We start from the raw sequence: 19,656 nt of genomic DNA, 5'->3' as shown, positions 1-19,656 counted from the left end.
AAGACTGGACATCTAATAGTATTATAGGAGATAAGAGGGTTTCAAGGAGATACAATCTATGTGTTTCTTGTCCAGGTGGTAGGTAGAATAATTTATTTAAAAAAAAAAAGAACACCAAGAACATGAAAGGACAAATTGAATGATCTCACAGGAACTTAAGGATATATCCTTGCATAGATAAGAAGAAAAAGATCCAGAATTAGTATTTGTTGAAGAACCTTTTCTGGCAGTTATATTTATATTGGATGCCCCTGGTCTAATTTAATTAGAACCCAAATTGGTTAGTTATATGAAAAAATTGATTTAAATTGAGAAGCACATAACAACTTGGCATGTATATATGCACATTCACTGGCCTTAATTGCTGGGCTGAGGCTTTGTCTTTAAGTGTGATCTGCTAAATGAAGTTACACTTTGTCTTTCTTCAGTCACACCTGTAGTGCAATTCTGACACTACACATCCCATGTTAGTACATGAATATTCTGACAGCAACAAACACTATCAAAAAAAGAGGGAAGAAAGATTGAGGAGTGAATTTGAATTAATTTTTCAAAATCAGCCTAATCCTAATATACACTTCTGAGTTTTTCTTCCCAAACATAGTAGTCTTTAAAAACAACAACCCCCCCCCCACAAAAAAATTTTTTTTTTAGTTGTAGATGGACACAATAGCTTTGTTTTATTTATTTATTTATTTATTTTTTAAGTGGTGCTGAGGATCAAACCCAGTGCTTCACGCATGTAAAGTAAGCTCTCAACCACTAAGCTACAACCCCAGCCCTGTAGCAGTCTTTTTAAAAGCAAAATAGATAAAATTTTGTTTTTAATTTTTTATGTTAATATTGTTTTATATACTTAATATTTTATATACTTTAATGCGTAATAAATACCACATCTTTTTATTCAAAGCATTTTTTCCTCAAGGTTCTTGGGGAATACTTTATACTTGCCCATTAATATCATACCATAACATTGGAGCTTAACTTTTTCTAGAATATAAAAAGCCTGTGTTTCATGAAATATTTTGTACTTTATGAAAATTAGTTGTCTTTAACATAAAAACAAAATGTATTTAAGTATTTGAGTTAAGAGATATTGGCATTGTTTTCCAGACATAAGTGATGATTACTTTTTCCTGATAGGACATCAGTACCGTTTATCAGATCTTTGCAGATGAGGTGCTTGGTTCTGGCCAGTTTGGCATTGTTTATGGAGGTAAGCAACTACAGCCTTTTGTGTATTGTAGATCATTTTAGGAAAATTATGCAATTTTAAGCCTGCCAGCTATTTTATCATCTCATAGTTTATTAAGTTGCCTTTTCTCAGAGATTTACTTGTATCCTTTTGGCTGTTCTTTTCACTAAAACTGAGTATTTATTCCTTAAATTCCACTGTAAAAGTAACAAAGAATCAGAAAATTAATTTTATAATAGTTTTTATCTCTTGTATCTCACACATAAAGATGTTTGTGGTGGGGCTGGGGCTCAGCAGTAGAGCACTTGCCTCAAATGTGTGGGACACTGGGTTCAATCCTCAGCACCATAGAAAAATAAATAAACAAAATGAAGGTATTGTGTCCATCTACAATTAAAAAATATATATGTTTGTGTGGTGGGGATATAAAGTTTATGATAGGCTGTTTGAACTTGTCCATTGAAGTATATTCCCTATTAGTTCTGCAACACAGATGTCTTCATTTGTCCAGTATTGACATAAATGTTCTATCAAATCGAAACCTTAAATTTTATTCTGCTCTATGACTTATATTGGTGAAGTCATTTTTACATCACTGTGTTCATCTGTTTAATGGAGCTAATAAAATCTGATCTGCATATTCACAGATTCAATATTTTAATTTTTATATCATTAACTTTATATTTTAATTTTATTTTATATTAAATTTAATATTAATTAAATCTAACATGTGCTCCAAGATACAAAATAATTATTAAACCTCATTATCCCTTGCTACAACTCTACAGTACACTGTTAGTAGTTGGCCTTTCCGCCTCCAGTCTTATTCTTTATTCATAACACTCTTGGAGTGAATCTTTCAGAAAACTCACTTCTGATAATTAGTACTACTTCATATAGAACCATTTTTTTACAGATTCATGGCCATTGTTCTTAGCAAGGCATACAGAGCTGCTTTGATCTCTCCCAGCATTTCTAACTTCTTTTTTTTTTTTTTTTTAGAGAGAAAGAGAGATAGAGGAGAGATAGAGAGAGAAATTTTTTTAATATTTACTTTTTAGTTTTTCGGCGGACACAACATCTTTGTTTGTATGTGGTGTTGAGGATCGAACCCGGGCCGCACGCGTGCCAGGCGAGCGCGCTACCACTTGAGCCACATCCCCAGCCCTTTCTAACTTCTTAATACAATTCCCTCTTTGCTGTCTTCTTCCAGACCTACTGACCTGCCTCCATCTCTTGCCTCTGCTCCTTCTCTATCCTTTTATCTCTGTAGTGAAGATTTATTTATACTTCAAAGCTCAACTGAAAAATCCTTTCTTTTAAGATTTTCTTTTCCCCATCCCTACCTTTCCATCAGATAAGACTGATTATTCCTCATTGATCCTTTTGCTGCATAGTAGACATGTATCTGTTAGAGTATCTATAACTTTGGGTTTCTGTTAGTCTCTTCTGGTAGGCGAAAAGATGTCTGGTTTTTCTTTGTATCCTAACAAATATCATTGTGTTTGACATACAACAATCACCTAGAAAATACATACATATATAACATCTATGATTTGTAACTTTCAGTTTGTCAGTTTTAAGACTAGTGACATCTCTGGAAAACTTTCTCATTGAGGAGGCAAAGAACTGAGGTACTTTTGACTTCTTACCAAACATGCAAAGAATTGTCTATTCTTTTGAAGTGTCATATTTTTTATGACTGTGCCCTTCTAATAGCTGTGGGTTACTTTCAGGTACATAGCAAGTCACACACAGATTAAAAGAAGTAATATCAGAAATCTGTCATTTTCACTGCTTAATCTGTAGTGTCTAAAGGTACCTACTGTATAATAGGCACAAGATATCTAGTTAGTTTGAATTAATCAATGAAGGAGTGGCTATTGATTGCATGACTCTACCTTAAAAAATGTTATATCTAGATTCTAGTATATAGGGACCTGGAATTTGGGGATATAATATGTAATTAATCACTGTGTAAACCTAAAATAAAATTATTTGTAGTGTTTCCATCTTGATAGTGTCTGAACACTAGGTCAGGGCATTCAATTGTCTTTTATTTAACAAGGTAGATTACTTTTCAGCAAACAAGTTAATTCAAATTTTCTTATTTTTTAATAAGAAACTGCTGTTATTAAGGAGAAACACTGTAAAGGAAAAACATACTTATCAAAATAAAAAATGAGTGAACGCATGTGGAAAAAGAAAATGAACATAGTACATGAGTAAATTTCAGTCTATGGACATAAATTTCAGTCCAGGGACAACTTTCTAGTAAAGCTTTTGTATTGTATGTGAGTTGTCTGTCAATTCGCTGCTTTCTTTTTTTTTTTTTTTTTTAATAGGAAAACATAGAAAGACTGGAAGGGATGTGGCTATTAAAGTAATTGATAAGATGAGATTTCCCACAAAGCAGGAAAGTCAACTCCGTAATGAAGTGGCTATTTTACAGGTAATAAACAGAGTGGCTTGTGTAGGTTTAATTTTTTATTTACCAGGTTTTTTTTTTTTTTTTTTTTTAGCCTGAGTTTATTTAGTATGCAGATAAGAATAGGACTTGTTTTTCATTTTGTTCTTATGATCTTCTGGCTTAGAAAAAAGCTGGTGAGATACTGAATTAACTGAGTCCTTTTTTTAATATTACAGTAATGTATAAGTTAATAATGCCTGCCATTATTTTGCTCTGTAGTAGCAGTTTGTTTAGAACACATTTTTTTAAGTAAAATCTTTTAAAATATCTTTATTTTATTTATTTATTTTTATGTGGTGCTGAGGATCAAACCCAGTGCCTCACATGTGCGAGGCAAATGCTCTGCCACTGAGCTACAGCCCCAGCCCACATTTTTTAAAGTAAAAATCTTTAAAAAGAAAGAAAGAAAAGAAAAGGTAAAATTTCATTCTTAATTCAACAGTCATCAAAGAACTTCAATTTGCTGCTTCAACCATCACATTTTATTGTGTCATTGTTATGCCCTTCCAGTTCTCACAAATTATATGCTTGATTATTATAGCTATTACTATAAAAATAAAAACTGCTAAACAATACCTTTTAATAGCAGCATATTATTTATTTATTTGAAATCCTATTTAATAATTTTATAATGGTGTAGTCAAATAAGGTATATTAAGAAATATAGCAATGATTTAAGTCCAATTAAATAAGTTACTAAGTGTTTTTCTTTTTATCTAACATTTTTACCTCTTTGGGGGGGTAAAAATGAAAACTAAACTTTAGCTTGATCCTTAGATCATTTTTCTGGGTTTCATGTATAATATTGATGGTATGCAAATGTCTATTAATTCATTGCATGTTGTGTGCACATTAAGAAATCATAGCCATTTAATAGTTAATGCCTTTTTACTTGTGAGTGAAATTCAAGAAAAAAAACTGCCTACTTATGCTTCCTTGAAGAAGGTAAGAAACTTACACACAAAAGATGTTTCATTTGTTACATTGTTGGTCACAGTGGTAACTATTTGCCTCAATTTTTTTTTCTCAGAGGAATGCTAATAATGGTGGTCAAGTGCCCCTGAGTTCAATCCCCAGTACCACCCCGCCCTAAAAAAAAGCTTGTGGGCCAGTCCGTAGCCACCTAATGTTACATTAAACCTACCTCCTCCCTTGCAGAGCTACCTTTAAATATAATATTAATAGCATTTAGATTCTGTTAGAGATATATTTGGATATTCAATTTTGGAATCTTGAGAGCTTGTTTGGAGGTTCTGACAGGGGAGTGCAGCTACTTGTAAACCCTGGCCGAAGAATAGTCCTTCTTTAGCAGTTTCAGCAGTGATGCACATGGAATAATGAGGGAGGAAGGGGAAGCCTGCATAGCCAGCCAGTCAAATCAAACCTGGCTATCAGTGGTGTGACAAGTCACAGCCAAATTGTCCTAACCATACACACACACACACACACTACATATATATATACACATATATAAAAATCTGGAGGCGGCGGGGGTTGGGGGTACCCGGGATCAAACCCAGGTTCTTGTACATGCTAGGAAGGCACTGTACCACTCCATTCTACCACATCCCCAGGCCTAATTTTAGAATCTTATCATCCAACTAAAATGCAAAAATATTTTAAGTTAAGAATATATGTCTAAGGATTGATTTCTCCTTGACACTTTGATCACAAACACAGCTCTGGAAGTGTGAAAAAGAATTATATCCTTCTGGTTATTTTCATCAATATTGCCAAACTGAGACTAAAATTAAGTAATTTCAGTATATCTTCAAATATACTCTTTCATACTAATTTAATACATCACTGCCTTTGTTGTAGATTCTTTACATAAAAAATGTACATTTTATATTTAGTAAATGACTTATTTTGTAATGTAAATTTACTTTTTCTCAGCATAACTGAATAGGAAGAAGGCAGGTTCAGAATTTGAATCTAAACCTGTCTCCAAATCACATATGCTTTCTTTTTTATTTATTGGACCTACTGTATATGTGTGTGTACATATGTAAAACAGTGACTTAAAACAATCCTCTGCAGTATGTAAACTCAATAAATATAGCACAAAGTTGAATTTAGCCTATTTTGTATATGAAATACACAAATATAATTTTGTTAGTACAATATGAATGAATGCAGTAAATATTTTAAAAGAAAACCTATTCAAATCATCCCTCATTTACTGAAATTAGTTCCACAAAATTGAGGTAGACTTTCACATAGATTGAAAGGAATCCTCTATCCTGTACCCTTACACACCACACTTTGGCTCTTTCCCTTCCTGCTGTATCATCTTTACTTTTCCATTTTTTCCCTGTGTTCCTATATGTAGCCTTCAACAAACAAACTATTCCTGTGGTTTATTCTGGTATTATCTTCTCCTACGCATCAGTGACATCCATAGCTTTCCTTTCCCATGCCCACGTGTACATATTATTTGAGATCATAACTTTGGCCTTTTCAGTAGAAGGAAGGAAAAATCCTAACAATCAATTTAGAAGTGATCGTACAGCATACGCAGCAACATAAGCTTCTCTGATAAGCACTTGTTGGTAGGCTCTGTATTCCTCTCAGTATATTAGAAATAAGCATGTACTATTTTTGGATACCTGGGATTGTTAATTAAACAGAACCAAAATCCCTTGAAAATGGCTCCACTGTAGATAACACACTCAACCAACTTAATCTCTTTTCTAAATGATGATCACATTCACTTTCTTGCAGTCTCTCAGACATCCTCCTGTTTTAAGGGCTTTGCATTAGCTGTTCTCTTTGCTGAGAATGCTTTCCCCCTTAGATATCTGCATGACAAATTCCCTTGTCTCCCTCACAGTTTTGCCCAAATATCATTTCTTTAATGAAGCCTTCACATTCTATTAGCACTAAACCCACCCTCCCACCCGCTACACTCTTATTTTAGTTAGCTTTTTCGTCACAGTGACCAAAAGACCTGAGAGGAACAATTCGAGGAGGAAAAATTTATTTGAGGTCACAGTTTCAGAAGTCTTAGTCCATAGATGACCAGCTCCATTGCTGTAGGCCCAAGATAGAAAGAACATCGTGACTAACACACATGGTGAAGGAAATCAGCTCAGGACATGGCCACCAGGAAGCAGAGAAAGAGCTCCACTCACCAGAGAAAATATATAAACCCCAAAGGCACACCCTCAGTGACCTGCTTCCTCCAACCATACCCTACCTACCTAAAGTTACTATTCAGTTAATCCACATCAGTGTATTGATGCACTGACTAGGTTAAGGTTTTCACCAATCATTTCACCTCTGAACTTTTGTCTCACACATGAGCTTTTGGAGAACACCCCATATCTAAACCAGAAGTGCTTTTCTCCAAACACTTAACCACTTCCATTGTAGGTAATTCACTACTATTTCCTACTATATGTCTTACCTCACTGGAATTAATTAACTCTATGAGACAGGGCTTCTTTTTCAGTGTTATTAATGGATCCAGATTATCTGCATAGTTCTAGGAAAATGACAAATACTCATTTACTATTCATTGAATAGATATGTTTAGGTAGGACATTATCTACAATGTATTGTTAAATGAAAAAAAGTGTAGAATTATTACATTTGTGTGACTTTTTAAAGGAATGTATTATACACAAGTCAGCATGGCCACATCTGGGGGGATCATTGTGGGGAAGCAAAGAAATAGGGGAGTATTTTTGTTTCCTAGATATATGGGTAATACAAGATGTTTTTGCTATTTGCTATTGCCTGAAGAGAGTGGTAGAATAGTGGATATGTAGCATTCTGTAGCTACCTATGTAAATGGAAAAACATTAGAAATTTTTGAACATTAAGGTATGAATTCAGTACCTTCCTCCTATTTTCTTGAAAATTACTCCAGAGCTACAAAAATGATTAACAGAAGTGTATACTGTAACAAAAATAGAAAAGTTCAGACTTCTAGAATACATAGAATATTTTCCAAAAACAGTGGATGAAGCAGGACTACATAAAGGAGGGGCCACAGTGAGAGCTGTTTGTGCTGCTTTTCTCTGAGCTCCCATCTGTGGTACCATCTCTAGTTCCCTTCCCCAAACAAAAGAAAGCCAAGGGGTCATGATTTGACAAAATTTAATTCAAGGGAAAACATGAAATGAAGAAAGGGCCCTTAAAAATGGAAGAGTAAAAATCACACTATAACAAATAACATCATCATATTTATGAAGGAAAGCAAGAAAAAACACAAGGAGAGACAGCCAAGCCCATTTTAGTAGTGCATCACAGATGGAGCAGACAAAAATAAGATACAAAGCCTAAACAGAGTAAGGAAGATCTACCTGCTTTATACTGAATTCTGTATCCTAAAATGAAATAAAAGAAAAAAACCCTCATCAATTCAAAATCAGTATAAGTCCTTGATCTTAATACAGTAAAAGCAGACATAAATTATAGAATCAGAAAACAAAAAGCTCCCACTATGAAAACTTCTTAATTCTCAATTCTTAGAACAAATTTCAGAATACTTAGAAAATTATGATAAAAATACTGTATATATTAGAGTCTTTGGACTGTCATTCAAAGAAGCTTTATAATCTCAAATATTAAAGCAAGAAAGAAATGAAACTAATCAACTCAAAAATTAATGAACCGTAAATCTTGAGGAAAGCAGAAGTGTTAACAAAGATAAAATGAAATCAGTAGGTGAAGAAAAGAATACAATAAATTCAGAAACCAGTTCTCTGGATAGGAGGGGAGGGGAGGTGTGCAAAAAGTAATAAAAGTAGTGAACTTAAGAAAAAATAAATATAGAAAGATGACTACATATACAGAAAAAATGGAAGGAGTAGTACATCCACTCTTCTGTGCACAACTTGGAAAATCAGAATTTATGATCATGTCTAATCATTGTACTTTTTACATTGTTTACAAACATTTTAAATGTGATTTCATATAGTTAATTGCAGCATGTTAGTTATTTCTGTAATAAAACTACTTCTCTACTTTTAAAGTTGGTTGTTTTAATATCCTGTAACTGCTCCAGAATTTGCATCATCCTGGGATTGTAAACCTGGAATGTATGTTTGAAACACCAGAACGAGTCTTTGTGGTAATGGAAAAGTTGCATGGAGATATGTTGGAAATGATTCTATCCAGTGAGAAAAGTCGCCTTCCAGAACGAATTACAAAATTCATGGTCACACAGGTATTTTAGCTCTTTTTTGAAACTAAATAATTGAAAACTAAGAGCAGTACTTTGAAATATTGGGAAGTTGTAGGAATTGTTAACCTTAAGAAAGAAAATCACACTTTCAGCTAAATCTGAAACTATACTGAAGTTTTCAGAGGACTGCACCATTCAAGGAGTCACATTGTGATTTAACTAATTTTCCAGGCATTGAAAAAAACCTCTTCTTTATTAACAGATACTTGTTGCTTTGAGGAATCTACATTTTAAGAATATTGTGCACTGTGATTTAAAGCCAGAAAATGTGCTGCTTGCATCAGCAGAGCCCTTTCCTCAGGTGAGATATTCTTTTGAAGCATCATTTTAAGTGTCTGACACTTAAAAGTACCCACATAATAAAAGATAATGTACTAAGTGCTGTGGATTCAAGGTGTATACCATCTTACAGAAACATTTTAGTCTATAACTGCCAGGATTAATAACTAAATAAATTTAATTCTTTTATTAATTGTGTTATGTTCATTAAGAGTTTTTTGACTTAATGGATCCCAAGGAATGACTTTTTTGTAAATAAATTCTTGGCAATTCACCTATCCCTGTGGGCTGGGAGTAGAGAGAATTAACCTTGGTGGTGCCTGGTACTCAGGATGAATTCTCCATAAATTAAAAATAGCTGAGAGCAGGTACCTAAAATGGGAAGATTTTGGTTGAGACAAGCAGCCAACCTCTTTATTTTTTTTTAGCATATTTTAAGCATTTTCACCAAAACTAACATAAGAATTTAATTTCTCCTAACAATTGATGTTCACACTCACATAATAATATCATCTGTGTGTGTGTTCTGGCTATGCATGATATACTCTGATTTTTTTTTTCAATAAAGTTGAAGTGGTTTTGTTTTTTTTTTAATGTTTATCTTGATCAACTAAGTTTATCTCACAACCTACTTAATAAATCAGAATTCAGATTTTACAATTGTAGTGAGAAACCCGTTAGTTTAGTACCTATGACTGTTTTTCATGATTGCCATTGATGATTCCTCCAATCAACTAGAATATCTATTGCCAAACTATCATTTATGTACATCTGAAATGTCGTCATATGGCTAGAACAAGGACAACACATAGCTATCTTACTTTATAAATTCAACTTAAACTGTCTTTCAAAGGAAAATATGTATTTTAAAAAATCATTCTACTCTTTCACTTTTACAGCAGGAAACTAGGGAAAATTATTGTCTCTGTCTATTTCTTTTCACTGGTTTGCTGATTTGTTGAGGATTAAATGTTGACTTACAGTGTTACTGAAATAAACTTTTTAACATAAAAAAGTAAAGTAGTAAGCATTTCTTTTATAAAGCTTATGTTGTTAAAGTGATTGATTCCCTATCATTGTGAGGTTAAAGAGTTCCCTAGTAGTTGGTGGAATGTTTTAAATATATAAACTGCTTCCATATATTATTTCATTTAATCTTCAGAATAGTATAGGCAAAGGATGTACACTTGTGAAGCTAAAGGCTAAAACTCCCAACTTTCTGATCTCTACTTTTGTGATTCACAGTGTTCCTAATTAGGAGCAACAGGGAATTTTTTTTTTTTTTCCTCACATGCTAGCCATGGCCACACTTCTTTATTCAGTTGCCCAACTGCCAAGTCATTTTTATTTTATCTAAATGTTATCTAAAATTTGGCATTTAACCAAGAGAGAGTTCACATTTCTTTGGGGTTTGTACTAGTCTTCAAATACAGTGACAGCAAATATAATTCATAAAAGCATACATCAGTGTCCATTACCTAGAAATAATAAGCAGCATTTTAATATACCTTAACCTCTTTGTTCTCCTGTCACTATACCACTGTTTTCTAGACACCAAATCCCTTTTCTCTCAATTTATCTTAATGCTTTTTCTGAATCATATTTTGAGTCAAGAGCACTTCCAGTGGAAATTACTTGACATTTGCCCATTCAGCATAGATGCAGTCATTAATCATCAAAATCTACAAAAAGTTGGGTAGCAAGATAAATATGTATGTATGTATGTATTTTAAAATACTTTTTATTTTATTTATTTGTATATGGTGCTGCTGAGGATTGAACCCAGTGCCTCACACATGCTAGGCAAGTGCTCTGCCACTGAGTTACAGTTCCAGCCTGCAAGATAAGCATTTAAAGCTCTGCCCATTTCACCACACTTCCAGAACTCTTTTCCTGAGAGAACATGGTAGTGACTATGGCTGCCTTCATGTACAACTTTTTTTCAAATATAAACATCTAACTAGCAATAATTTGTTCTATGGTAATATAAAACACTGCTACACTTATTCCTTGGAGAAATCTCCAAAATTACATCTTTTACTATTCACATTAACAGTTACTTATAAATGTTTAATGCTTCTCAGTTTTATTTACTTGCCAATATACAGTATCTTTAGGAAGAGAGATTCTACATCAAGCAGAATAAAGGATGTTTTCTAAATATTGTAATTTATTTGTGGGAATTTGTCAAATCTCACCCCTTTTTTGTTTGTGTTATGTTTTTGAGACAGGGTCTCACTAAGCTGTCCAAGCTAGCAACTTTCATGCCTCTGCCTCCTAAGTAGCTGGGATTGTAGGTGTGTGCCAGGGTCAGCAGACATTTATTGAATATATTTATGTGACCAGACATTGAGAAGTCACTGAGGATTCAGAAATGAAAGAGCTCCTGCTCATAGATAACAGAAAAGTTATCTCCTTATGAGACAAATGCAGTACTCTCCACCTCGTAAAAAAATTAAAGCCCTGTAGCATCAGTCTGGTAATTAGCAGGGTGGAAGCTAGGATACAAAACTTTTTTTAAATAAGCACTAGGAGAGCTCTTCATTATGTTAGTATCACAGAGCTATAAATATATCTGCCTTCTGGGAAAATGATATTTCAATTTCCCTATCTACAGTTGTTTGGTATTCATAATCAATACAGTTGGTAAGTACATTTTCATATTTAGGGAGAGGCATTTATATAGAGATCAATACAAAGTTAACATCATTCTTCCATAATTTCTAGGTGAAGTTGTGTGACTTTGGATTTGCACGCATTATTGGTGAGAAGTCATTTCGGAGATCTGTAGTAGGAACTCCAGCATACTTAGCCCCTGAGGTTCTCAGAAGCAAAGGTTACAACCGTTCTCTAGATATGTGGTCAGTGGGAGTCATTGTCTATGTGAGCCTCAGTGGTACATTTCCATTCAATGAGGATGAAGATATAAATGACCAGATCCAAAATGCTGCATTTATGTATCCACCAAATCCATGGAGAGAAATTTCTGGTGAAGGTAAGAAAAGTTAAGTTTTGACTCTCTGCCCTGTAGTCTAAAATTTTTTGTGACTCCAAATCAGGTTGTCTCTTCTGACTTCCCTATTTAGTTATCAAATTTTGAGCACTCTCCTTCCTTTTACACTGTCTTTTCTATCCCTATTTTCCTTATAATTCCCAGGAAAAGCAATAATGCAGGCCCCAAATGCCTCATTCTGAAACATCTAAAACATCTTCTTTTTATTTATTTATTTATTTATTTTTATTAGTTGTTCAAAACATTACAAAGCTCTTGACATATCATATTTCATACATTTGATTCAAGCAGATTATGAACTCCCATTTTTACCCCGTATACATATCTTCTTAACTGTCCTACCCACTAGACTCTCTTTTATGGCTCTTCCCAGTCACTACTGCTAAGTCCGTCTTCAGGAAACACTACTTTCATCTTATTCTACTCCCAAACAGTTCCTTTGGTATTGAAGTTGACTCATTCTCCAAATAATGAAATATGTATGCCAAGATCTCACCATATACACCAAAACACCCTGAATCTATTTGTTAAAACCTATTGAGTATGAACTTTTGGGAACAAGTTCTAACCTCATCTGTAGAGGCAAGGCAATAGCTTTGGCTACTTTCCCAGACAAAACCAAGAAATAGAGAGCAACATGGCATCCTTTGAAGTGGCAGAGAAGATGAGCCTATAATTGGAGTGTTTCATGCATCTTGAAATACTAGTTAATATTTCACACTTATGTGCTAAGCATTGTTCTAAGCTTTTAAATGTGTTAAATTGATTTCATCTTCTCAATAGTTTTATTTTACAGATGAGGAAACCAAGGTACTGTAGGGCATAGTAATTGACCCAATATCACACTGCTAATCAGTGTAAAATGGAACATATTCATCCAGGCAGTCTGGCTTCATAGTGTATACATTCAATGTATACTCTGTACTGCCTTCTTAATAAAATGAAAATTAGGTACACTTAATTTAGTTATGGATCATTTTAATTGTTCAAGTCTATGTTCTTAAGCAAAAATTCTCAATGCTTTCTTTTTTAAATTAATTTTTAATTTGTTTTAATTAGTTATGTATGACAGTAGAATGCACTTATATACTTTGATATATCATACATAGATGGGATATAATTTCTTTTTTTTGCATTACAATTCTTAATATACATATATACCACAATTTTTGTATTTGTTTATATATAAAGTATGCTGACACCCAATTCAAGTCTTCATATGTGTACTTTGTATAACGATGTCCATCACATTTCACCATCCTTGCTAATCCCCTGCCCCTTCCCTTTCCTTCCTACCCTTCTTCACTATCTAGAATTCATCTATTCTGCCCATGCTCTCCTGCCCTACCCCACCTCCTTATATCAGAGAAAACATTTGGCATTTGTTTTTTTGGGATTGGCTGACTTCACTTAGCATTATCTTCTCCAGTGCCATCCATTTACCTGCAAATGTCATGGTTTTCTTCTTTTTTAATGCTGAGTAAAATTCCATTGTGTATATATGCCACATTTTTTTAGCCATTCATCCACTGAAGGACATCTAGGTTGGCTCCTAAGTTTAGCTATTGTGAATTGTGCTGCTATATACATTCATGTGGCTGTGTCCCTGTTTTTAAGTCCTTTGGGTGTAGTCCAAGGAGAGGAATAGCTGGGTCAAATGGTGGTTCCATATCCAGTTTTCCAATGAATCTCCATACTGCTTTCCAAATTGGCTGCAACAATTTGCAGTCCCACCAGCAATGTATGAGTGTGCCTTTTTCCCCACATCCTCACCAACACTAATTGTTGTTTGTCTTCATAATAGCTGCCATTCTGACTGGAGAGAGAGGATATCTTAGAGTGGTTTTGATTTGCATTTCTCTGATTGCTAGAGATGATGAGCATTTTTTCATATATTTGTTGATTGATTATACATCCTCTTCTGAGAAGTGTCTATTCAGGTCCTTAGACCATTTGTTGATTGGGTTATTTGTTTTTTCGGTGTTTAGCTTTTTGAGTTCTTTATATACCCTAGAGATTAGTGCTCTATCTGATGTGTGAGGGGTAAAAATTTGCTGTAGGCTCTATGTTCACCTCACAGATTGTTTCTTTTGCTGAAAAGAAACTTTTTTGTTTGATTTCATCCCATTTATTGATTCTTGGTTTTCAATGCTGTATTTCTATAGATTAGATTAAACTGCCCTCCAGAAAGAATCATAGGTTTGGGGTATTTTACACACTGAGATTTGTTTATCTAATTTTGTCTTTTCTCTTAGCAATTGATTTGATAAACAACCTGCTTCAAGTGAAGATGAGAAAACGCTACAGTGTTGACAAATCTCTTAGTCATCCCTGGCTACAGGTAAAAAAAAATATATGTTTAGCAATCCTCATTTGAATGGTTCACTGTGAGTTCTGTGACACAAGACAAGATCAACAGATTCTGCATTTTCTTAGAATAATTTAAGTGCTTTTTTATGATGAATTTATATCATAATTGATCCTCTGGAAGTTGTTCATGTATTCATCCAAATTGGTATTGACAGGCTGAGCACACTGCAGCACGCCTATAATCTCAGCAACTAGGGAGCCTGAGGCAAGAACATCACTAATTTGAGGTCAGCCTTAGCAACTTAGTGAGGCCCCAAGCAATTTAGCGAGATGCTGTCTCAAAATAAAGAGGGCTGGTGATGTAGCTCAGTGGTAAAGCATCACTGGGTTCTATCCCTGGTACCATTAGGCAATTAAACTCCCATGTACTAAAAGCAACCACAGCCTTTTATAAGACATAATGCATTCATTTCACTTTTTTTTGTAAGACTAACATTACATACTATTTTGTCAGGTGTGTTTATTTTAAATGTTCACTAAAAGGCTCATTTTGCATTGAAGAGACAAAAAAATAAAGCCCTTTAAAATATATTTGGATTGCCAGGCGTGGTAGTGCACACCTATAATCCCAGCAACTCGGGAGACTGAAGCAAGAGGATTAAAGTTCAAAACCAGCCTCTGAAACTTAGCAAGGCCATAAGCAACTCAGCAAGGCCATAAGCAACTCAGCAAGACCCTTTCTCTAAGTAAAATTTTAAAAGTTTTACAAGTATTTTAAAGGGAATGAAGAGTAGAATCAGCTTCAAAATAAATGCAATCATAGTTAGGCTCACCAATTATAAATTAACCTGATAATGTATTCCAAGCACTTGCACATTTTGAGGAGTAAAGTTTAGGCCGATAACAGTATACGGCAAAAGCTTTTAGTGATTATTACGAGTTATCTCAGAGACCAGGTTTTTTTTCCAGTTTTTTAAATTTCAGAAACTAGTTACTTTCGGGCTGGGGATGTGGCTCAAGAGGTAGCATGCTCGCCTGGCATGCGTGTGGCCTGAGTTCGATCCTCGGCACCACATACAAAATAAACATGTTGTGTCCGCCGAAAAACTAAAAAATAAATATTAAAATTCTCTCTCTCTCTCTAAAAAAAAAAAGAAACTAGTTACTTTCTTTTAATAGAGACTTCAGATTTGAAAAAACGATTTTTAACATTTCTAATTCAAGAACTTACAAGTAGAGATTGTCAATTCTGTAACTAGGATGCTAAGCAAAGGGGGAAAAATAGTAGCCAGTATTTAGTTTATGGTTCATAATCATGTCAATTTTTTCTAGGACTATCAGACATGGCTTGACCTTAGAGAATTTGAAACTCGCATTGGAGAACGTTACATTACACATGAAAGTGATGATGCTCGCTGGGAAATACATGCATATACACATAACCTTGTATACCCAAAGCACTTCATTATGGCTCCCAATCCAGATGATATGGAAGAAGATCCTTAATTATCAATGAGCTAACTTCAATAAGGAAGGATTTAATTTTATGGACTGATATTTTGCTTCATAACTGTTATTTGTATGTTGTCATCTGCAAGGAAGCCAAGACATGAGGAAATACAAGGAATTGGTGATAATCAATACTGTAGTTCATATGTAGGTACAGGAAGGGAAGCTAAGTAATAAAAACACATAATGGAATCAAGGGGAAGCTTTCTGTAAATTTTTATAGCATAAGTAATAACTGGTTTTGTATTGTTTCCTGATCCTTCACTTAAGTACAATAATGCCACTTAATTTATCTTCCCTTTCCTGATCTTATGTCATTTTTTTTTTAAAGGCAAGCTAGCAAAGCTTGACCAAATCATACAAGGATTGTAAAGTTGATTACTAAACATATTTTCATTGAAGCAATAACTGTGAGGCTAATAATATGTGATTTACTATAAGGACTTTTAAATGTTTGTCTAACCGACCATAGGGGCATTGAAGCATTTTTCCTAGATGCCTACAGAGTGCAAGGCTGTTTTATCTTTCTTGGTTAGGTCAGTTAAGACTCTAAAACAGTGATTCCTTACTTTTTTGGAGCTGCAACTCTGATTAGGGCCTCTACAACATAAGAATGAAATTATCACCTTTTGAGTATTTTGCAATAGCCACTAAGATAATTTGGAATGATTGGTGTTACCAAAAAATAGGAGTAGGTACTGCTGGTGTAAGTACTGTGTGGTTATGTGTGCCTTCTTGTAGCTCATTCTGCTGCTTAACATTGATGTTCCCACCTGATACCACTGTGATGCCACACTGTGTCCCCAGCACTGCATGGGTGAAGATCTGAACTTTAATTACATAATTGCTATCTTTACCCAAGGTTGAATAATTTGAGGGAGAAAAGTAAATATATACTAAAAGGAAGGCCAGTGTAGGTCAGTTAATGCTATCTATATCATCACTATATAGCAAACAGTATCTCTTTTTCTTGCCTCAGCCTATTGGAGGGTTTGCAAATGTTGGGAATGTTTTTAAATCAGTATTTTCATTTTAAGCAATTTAGGGTTTGGTTTGTGGGTGGAATAGACATGAAACACTCAGTTTATGAGGGTTGCACTATGTTATATTAGCTTAGCCCAGCAAATGAAAGAGTGGAGTAAGTGCTTCTTTTTACATTTCAGCTCCAGCAGCCAGCTATTTTAAAATAGTTACTAATACAGGTTGAGTATCCCTTATTTGAAATGCTTGGGATCAAAGTGTTCCAGATTTTAGAGTTTTTTAGATTTTACGATATTTATATAAACTTTACTGGTTGAGCATCCCTGATCTGTAAATCTGAAATGCTTTGAAATCCAAAACTTTTCGAGCTCTGCATTACTTTCACATTAGGGATGTTGGGCTCAGTGGTAGTTTTTGCCAAGTATGCACAAAGCCCTCGGTTTGATCCCCATGGGGGTAGGGGGAACACAGATTAGGGATGTCAAGTTGTATTTTTCCCAAAGAAAATTAAGATTTGGGATCCACTTAAAATATATATATAGTGGCTTTTGTTTCTTCATTTTTCAGTAATCACCACAGACCTTGTTTGTCTGTTTCCTTCTTCCACACTCTAAAAGTAAAAGATTTGGAGTCAGAAAATCTGGATTTAAGTCTTTGGCTCCATTATTTATTAGCTCTGCTGGCCTGGGTAGATAGCCCACCTAAGTCTTTAGTTCTCAGTTTATGAAATGAAGACTACAGTCCTTGCCTCTACCTTCCTCACAGTGGTTGCAAAGATCAGATATGAATGAATGTACTCAGTAAGCTCAAAATTATAAACATGAATTACTGCCCACTGAATTTGAGGTAGTAAAGGAAAAGAATGCTCCTGCACATCAACAGAGTAAGACTGAGATGGCTTTTACAGATCCCAAAAGCAACTGTCCTACTATGACAAAAACATCATTGAGAAAATAATAGAAAGATTATGCAGTGGTTATATATTCTAAGTTCTTTGAGTGTTTTAATTTATCCTCACAATATCACATGGTAAGTACATTACGAACCCCATCTTATACATGAGGAAACTAAGGCACAAAGAAATTAGCTACTAAAATTCCCACAGTAGTATGTGAATATGAACCCAGGCAGAATGTCTCCAGAATCCCTCTTCACCCTGCTGGCCATTATGCTGTACACTATCCTTTGCAAATATATTTTTTCACTGAGGGATATTCCGCACATCTCGTTAATCTGTTCTCTTAGAGCAGTTGCAAAGATTAAACCAAATTAGAGAAAACTTAGGTTTTTCCCTGTGTTAGAGAATGACTTCCCCAAATTTCTCCAAAGTAAGCCTGTTTATATCAACATGCACAAAATGGAATAATTTTGAGTCACTACTGTGGTTTTACTACATAAGGTAAAAATTAACTGGAATGTTCGTTTGCTATTCTTATATAATCAAACTTTACAAGCCATGAAATTAATTGCACTCTTTTTGTTAATGCCTACGTTTTCTAAAAAGTTTTGTAAGGGCACTGTCAGATAATTTGGAGTTGAGTAATTACTCCAGATACTGTATAACTTGCATAACCTTTTGTCTTGAAATTGTATTTGTATAAGAAATAATTGCTAGAAACATTTGATAATGTACAAAGTAGTCTAATGACATTCTTCAGTACATTTTTATATTTTTTGTTACATCCCACTTTTTGTAAATATGCTCTAAGAAGCTTGATAATAAAATGTATTTCTGTATCACTATACTTTTCCATGTAAAAATCTCAGGCTATCTCTAGCAGAAGTATCCAAAGAAAATTATACTCAGTTGTGTTTTCCCAGGCCTTGATCACAGAAATGTTGTGAAAATAGCATTTGTATATGGAAGTAAGGCTTTGTTTAAAAGAACTGATTTATCTGGGGGGAAAAAAAAAAAACAAACAAACCTTCATTACACTGATACGTAGTACATTTAAGGTAATTATCTAGAGGGTTTATTTCTTGGAATGAAAGTTTAGAGTAATTGTAATTTTTTTAGTAACTACCACCAAAATATTCAATTACTGTTAACTACCAGAAGACTTAGAAAAAAACAATTATCAAAACTACTTTTCTAGGATTTGAGTTATAAGTCACTAAATGACTCTTTGCCCTTAAAACTATTACCTTTGGGAGGAGTCAACTATGGGCATTTTCATGTTTAAAAAGAAAGTAAATAGGGGCTGGGGATATGGCTCAAGTGGTAGCGTGCTTGCCTGACATGCTTGAGGCACTGGGATCGATCCTCAGCACCACAGAAAAATAAAATAAAGATATGGTGTACACCTAAAAGCTAAAAAATAAATATATATTTTAAAAAAGAAAGTAAATACGGAAAGAGAATAAGAACAACTACAAATGGCCTAAGGCTGGGTAGCATTTAAAAGATAAAGTTTTAATCTCCTTTTACTTTCAAGTGAGATACAGAATAATCATGTTCTTATTTAAGCAGAAGCAGCAATAAACGTCAATACTTCATCACTCTGCCCATGAACTTCCACTGTATTTAATCCATAAGTTCACAACATGGCTGGTATTATTTTTTTCTTTAATCTCCCTTGGAAATTTGTGTTGCTAACATACACTTCCTCAAAAAGTCTGTGTTCCTACCATTAACATAAAGGTGTATGAATCAAAAGATGAGAACCTAATGTGGAGCTAACATTTGACATTTTTCTGAAAATAAG

At 34.1% G+C, this 19,656-nt stretch overlaps 1 protein-coding gene across 4 annotated transcripts in view; it reads left to right on the top strand.

Moving 5' to 3' along the window:
• Nucleotides 1-18,694, top strand: part of Prkd3 (protein kinase D3) — a 69,195-nt gene extending 50,501 nt beyond the window's left edge. For all 4 annotated transcript variants that reach the window (XM_071601499.1, XM_071601500.1, XM_027933453.3 and 1 more), the window contains 7 exons: nt 1,144-1,216; nt 3,541-3,647; nt 8,680-8,841; nt 9,062-9,160; nt 11,866-12,133; nt 14,407-14,492; nt 15,794-18,694. In XM_071601499.1, coding sequence (XP_071457600.1) covers nt 1,144-1,216; nt 3,541-3,647; nt 8,680-8,841; nt 9,062-9,160; nt 11,866-12,133; nt 14,407-14,492; nt 15,794-15,967 — 969 coding nt within the window. In that variant the 3' untranslated portion in view covers nt 15,968-18,694. The remainder of the gene's footprint in view (nt 1-1,143; nt 1,217-3,540; nt 3,648-8,679; nt 8,842-9,061; nt 9,161-11,865; nt 12,134-14,406; nt 14,493-15,793) is intronic.
• Nucleotides 18,695-19,656: the final 962 nt, after the last annotated feature.

Source organism: Marmota flaviventris, chromosome 14 (assembly GCF_047511675.1).
Source record: "Marmota flaviventris isolate mMarFla1 chromosome 14, mMarFla1.hap1, whole genome shotgun sequence".
Lineage (NCBI taxonomy): Eukaryota > Metazoa > Chordata > Mammalia > Rodentia > Sciuridae > Marmota > Marmota flaviventris.
The sequence above is the reverse complement of the archived record's forward strand: the minus strand, read 5'-3'. Positions and strand labels throughout refer to the sequence as shown.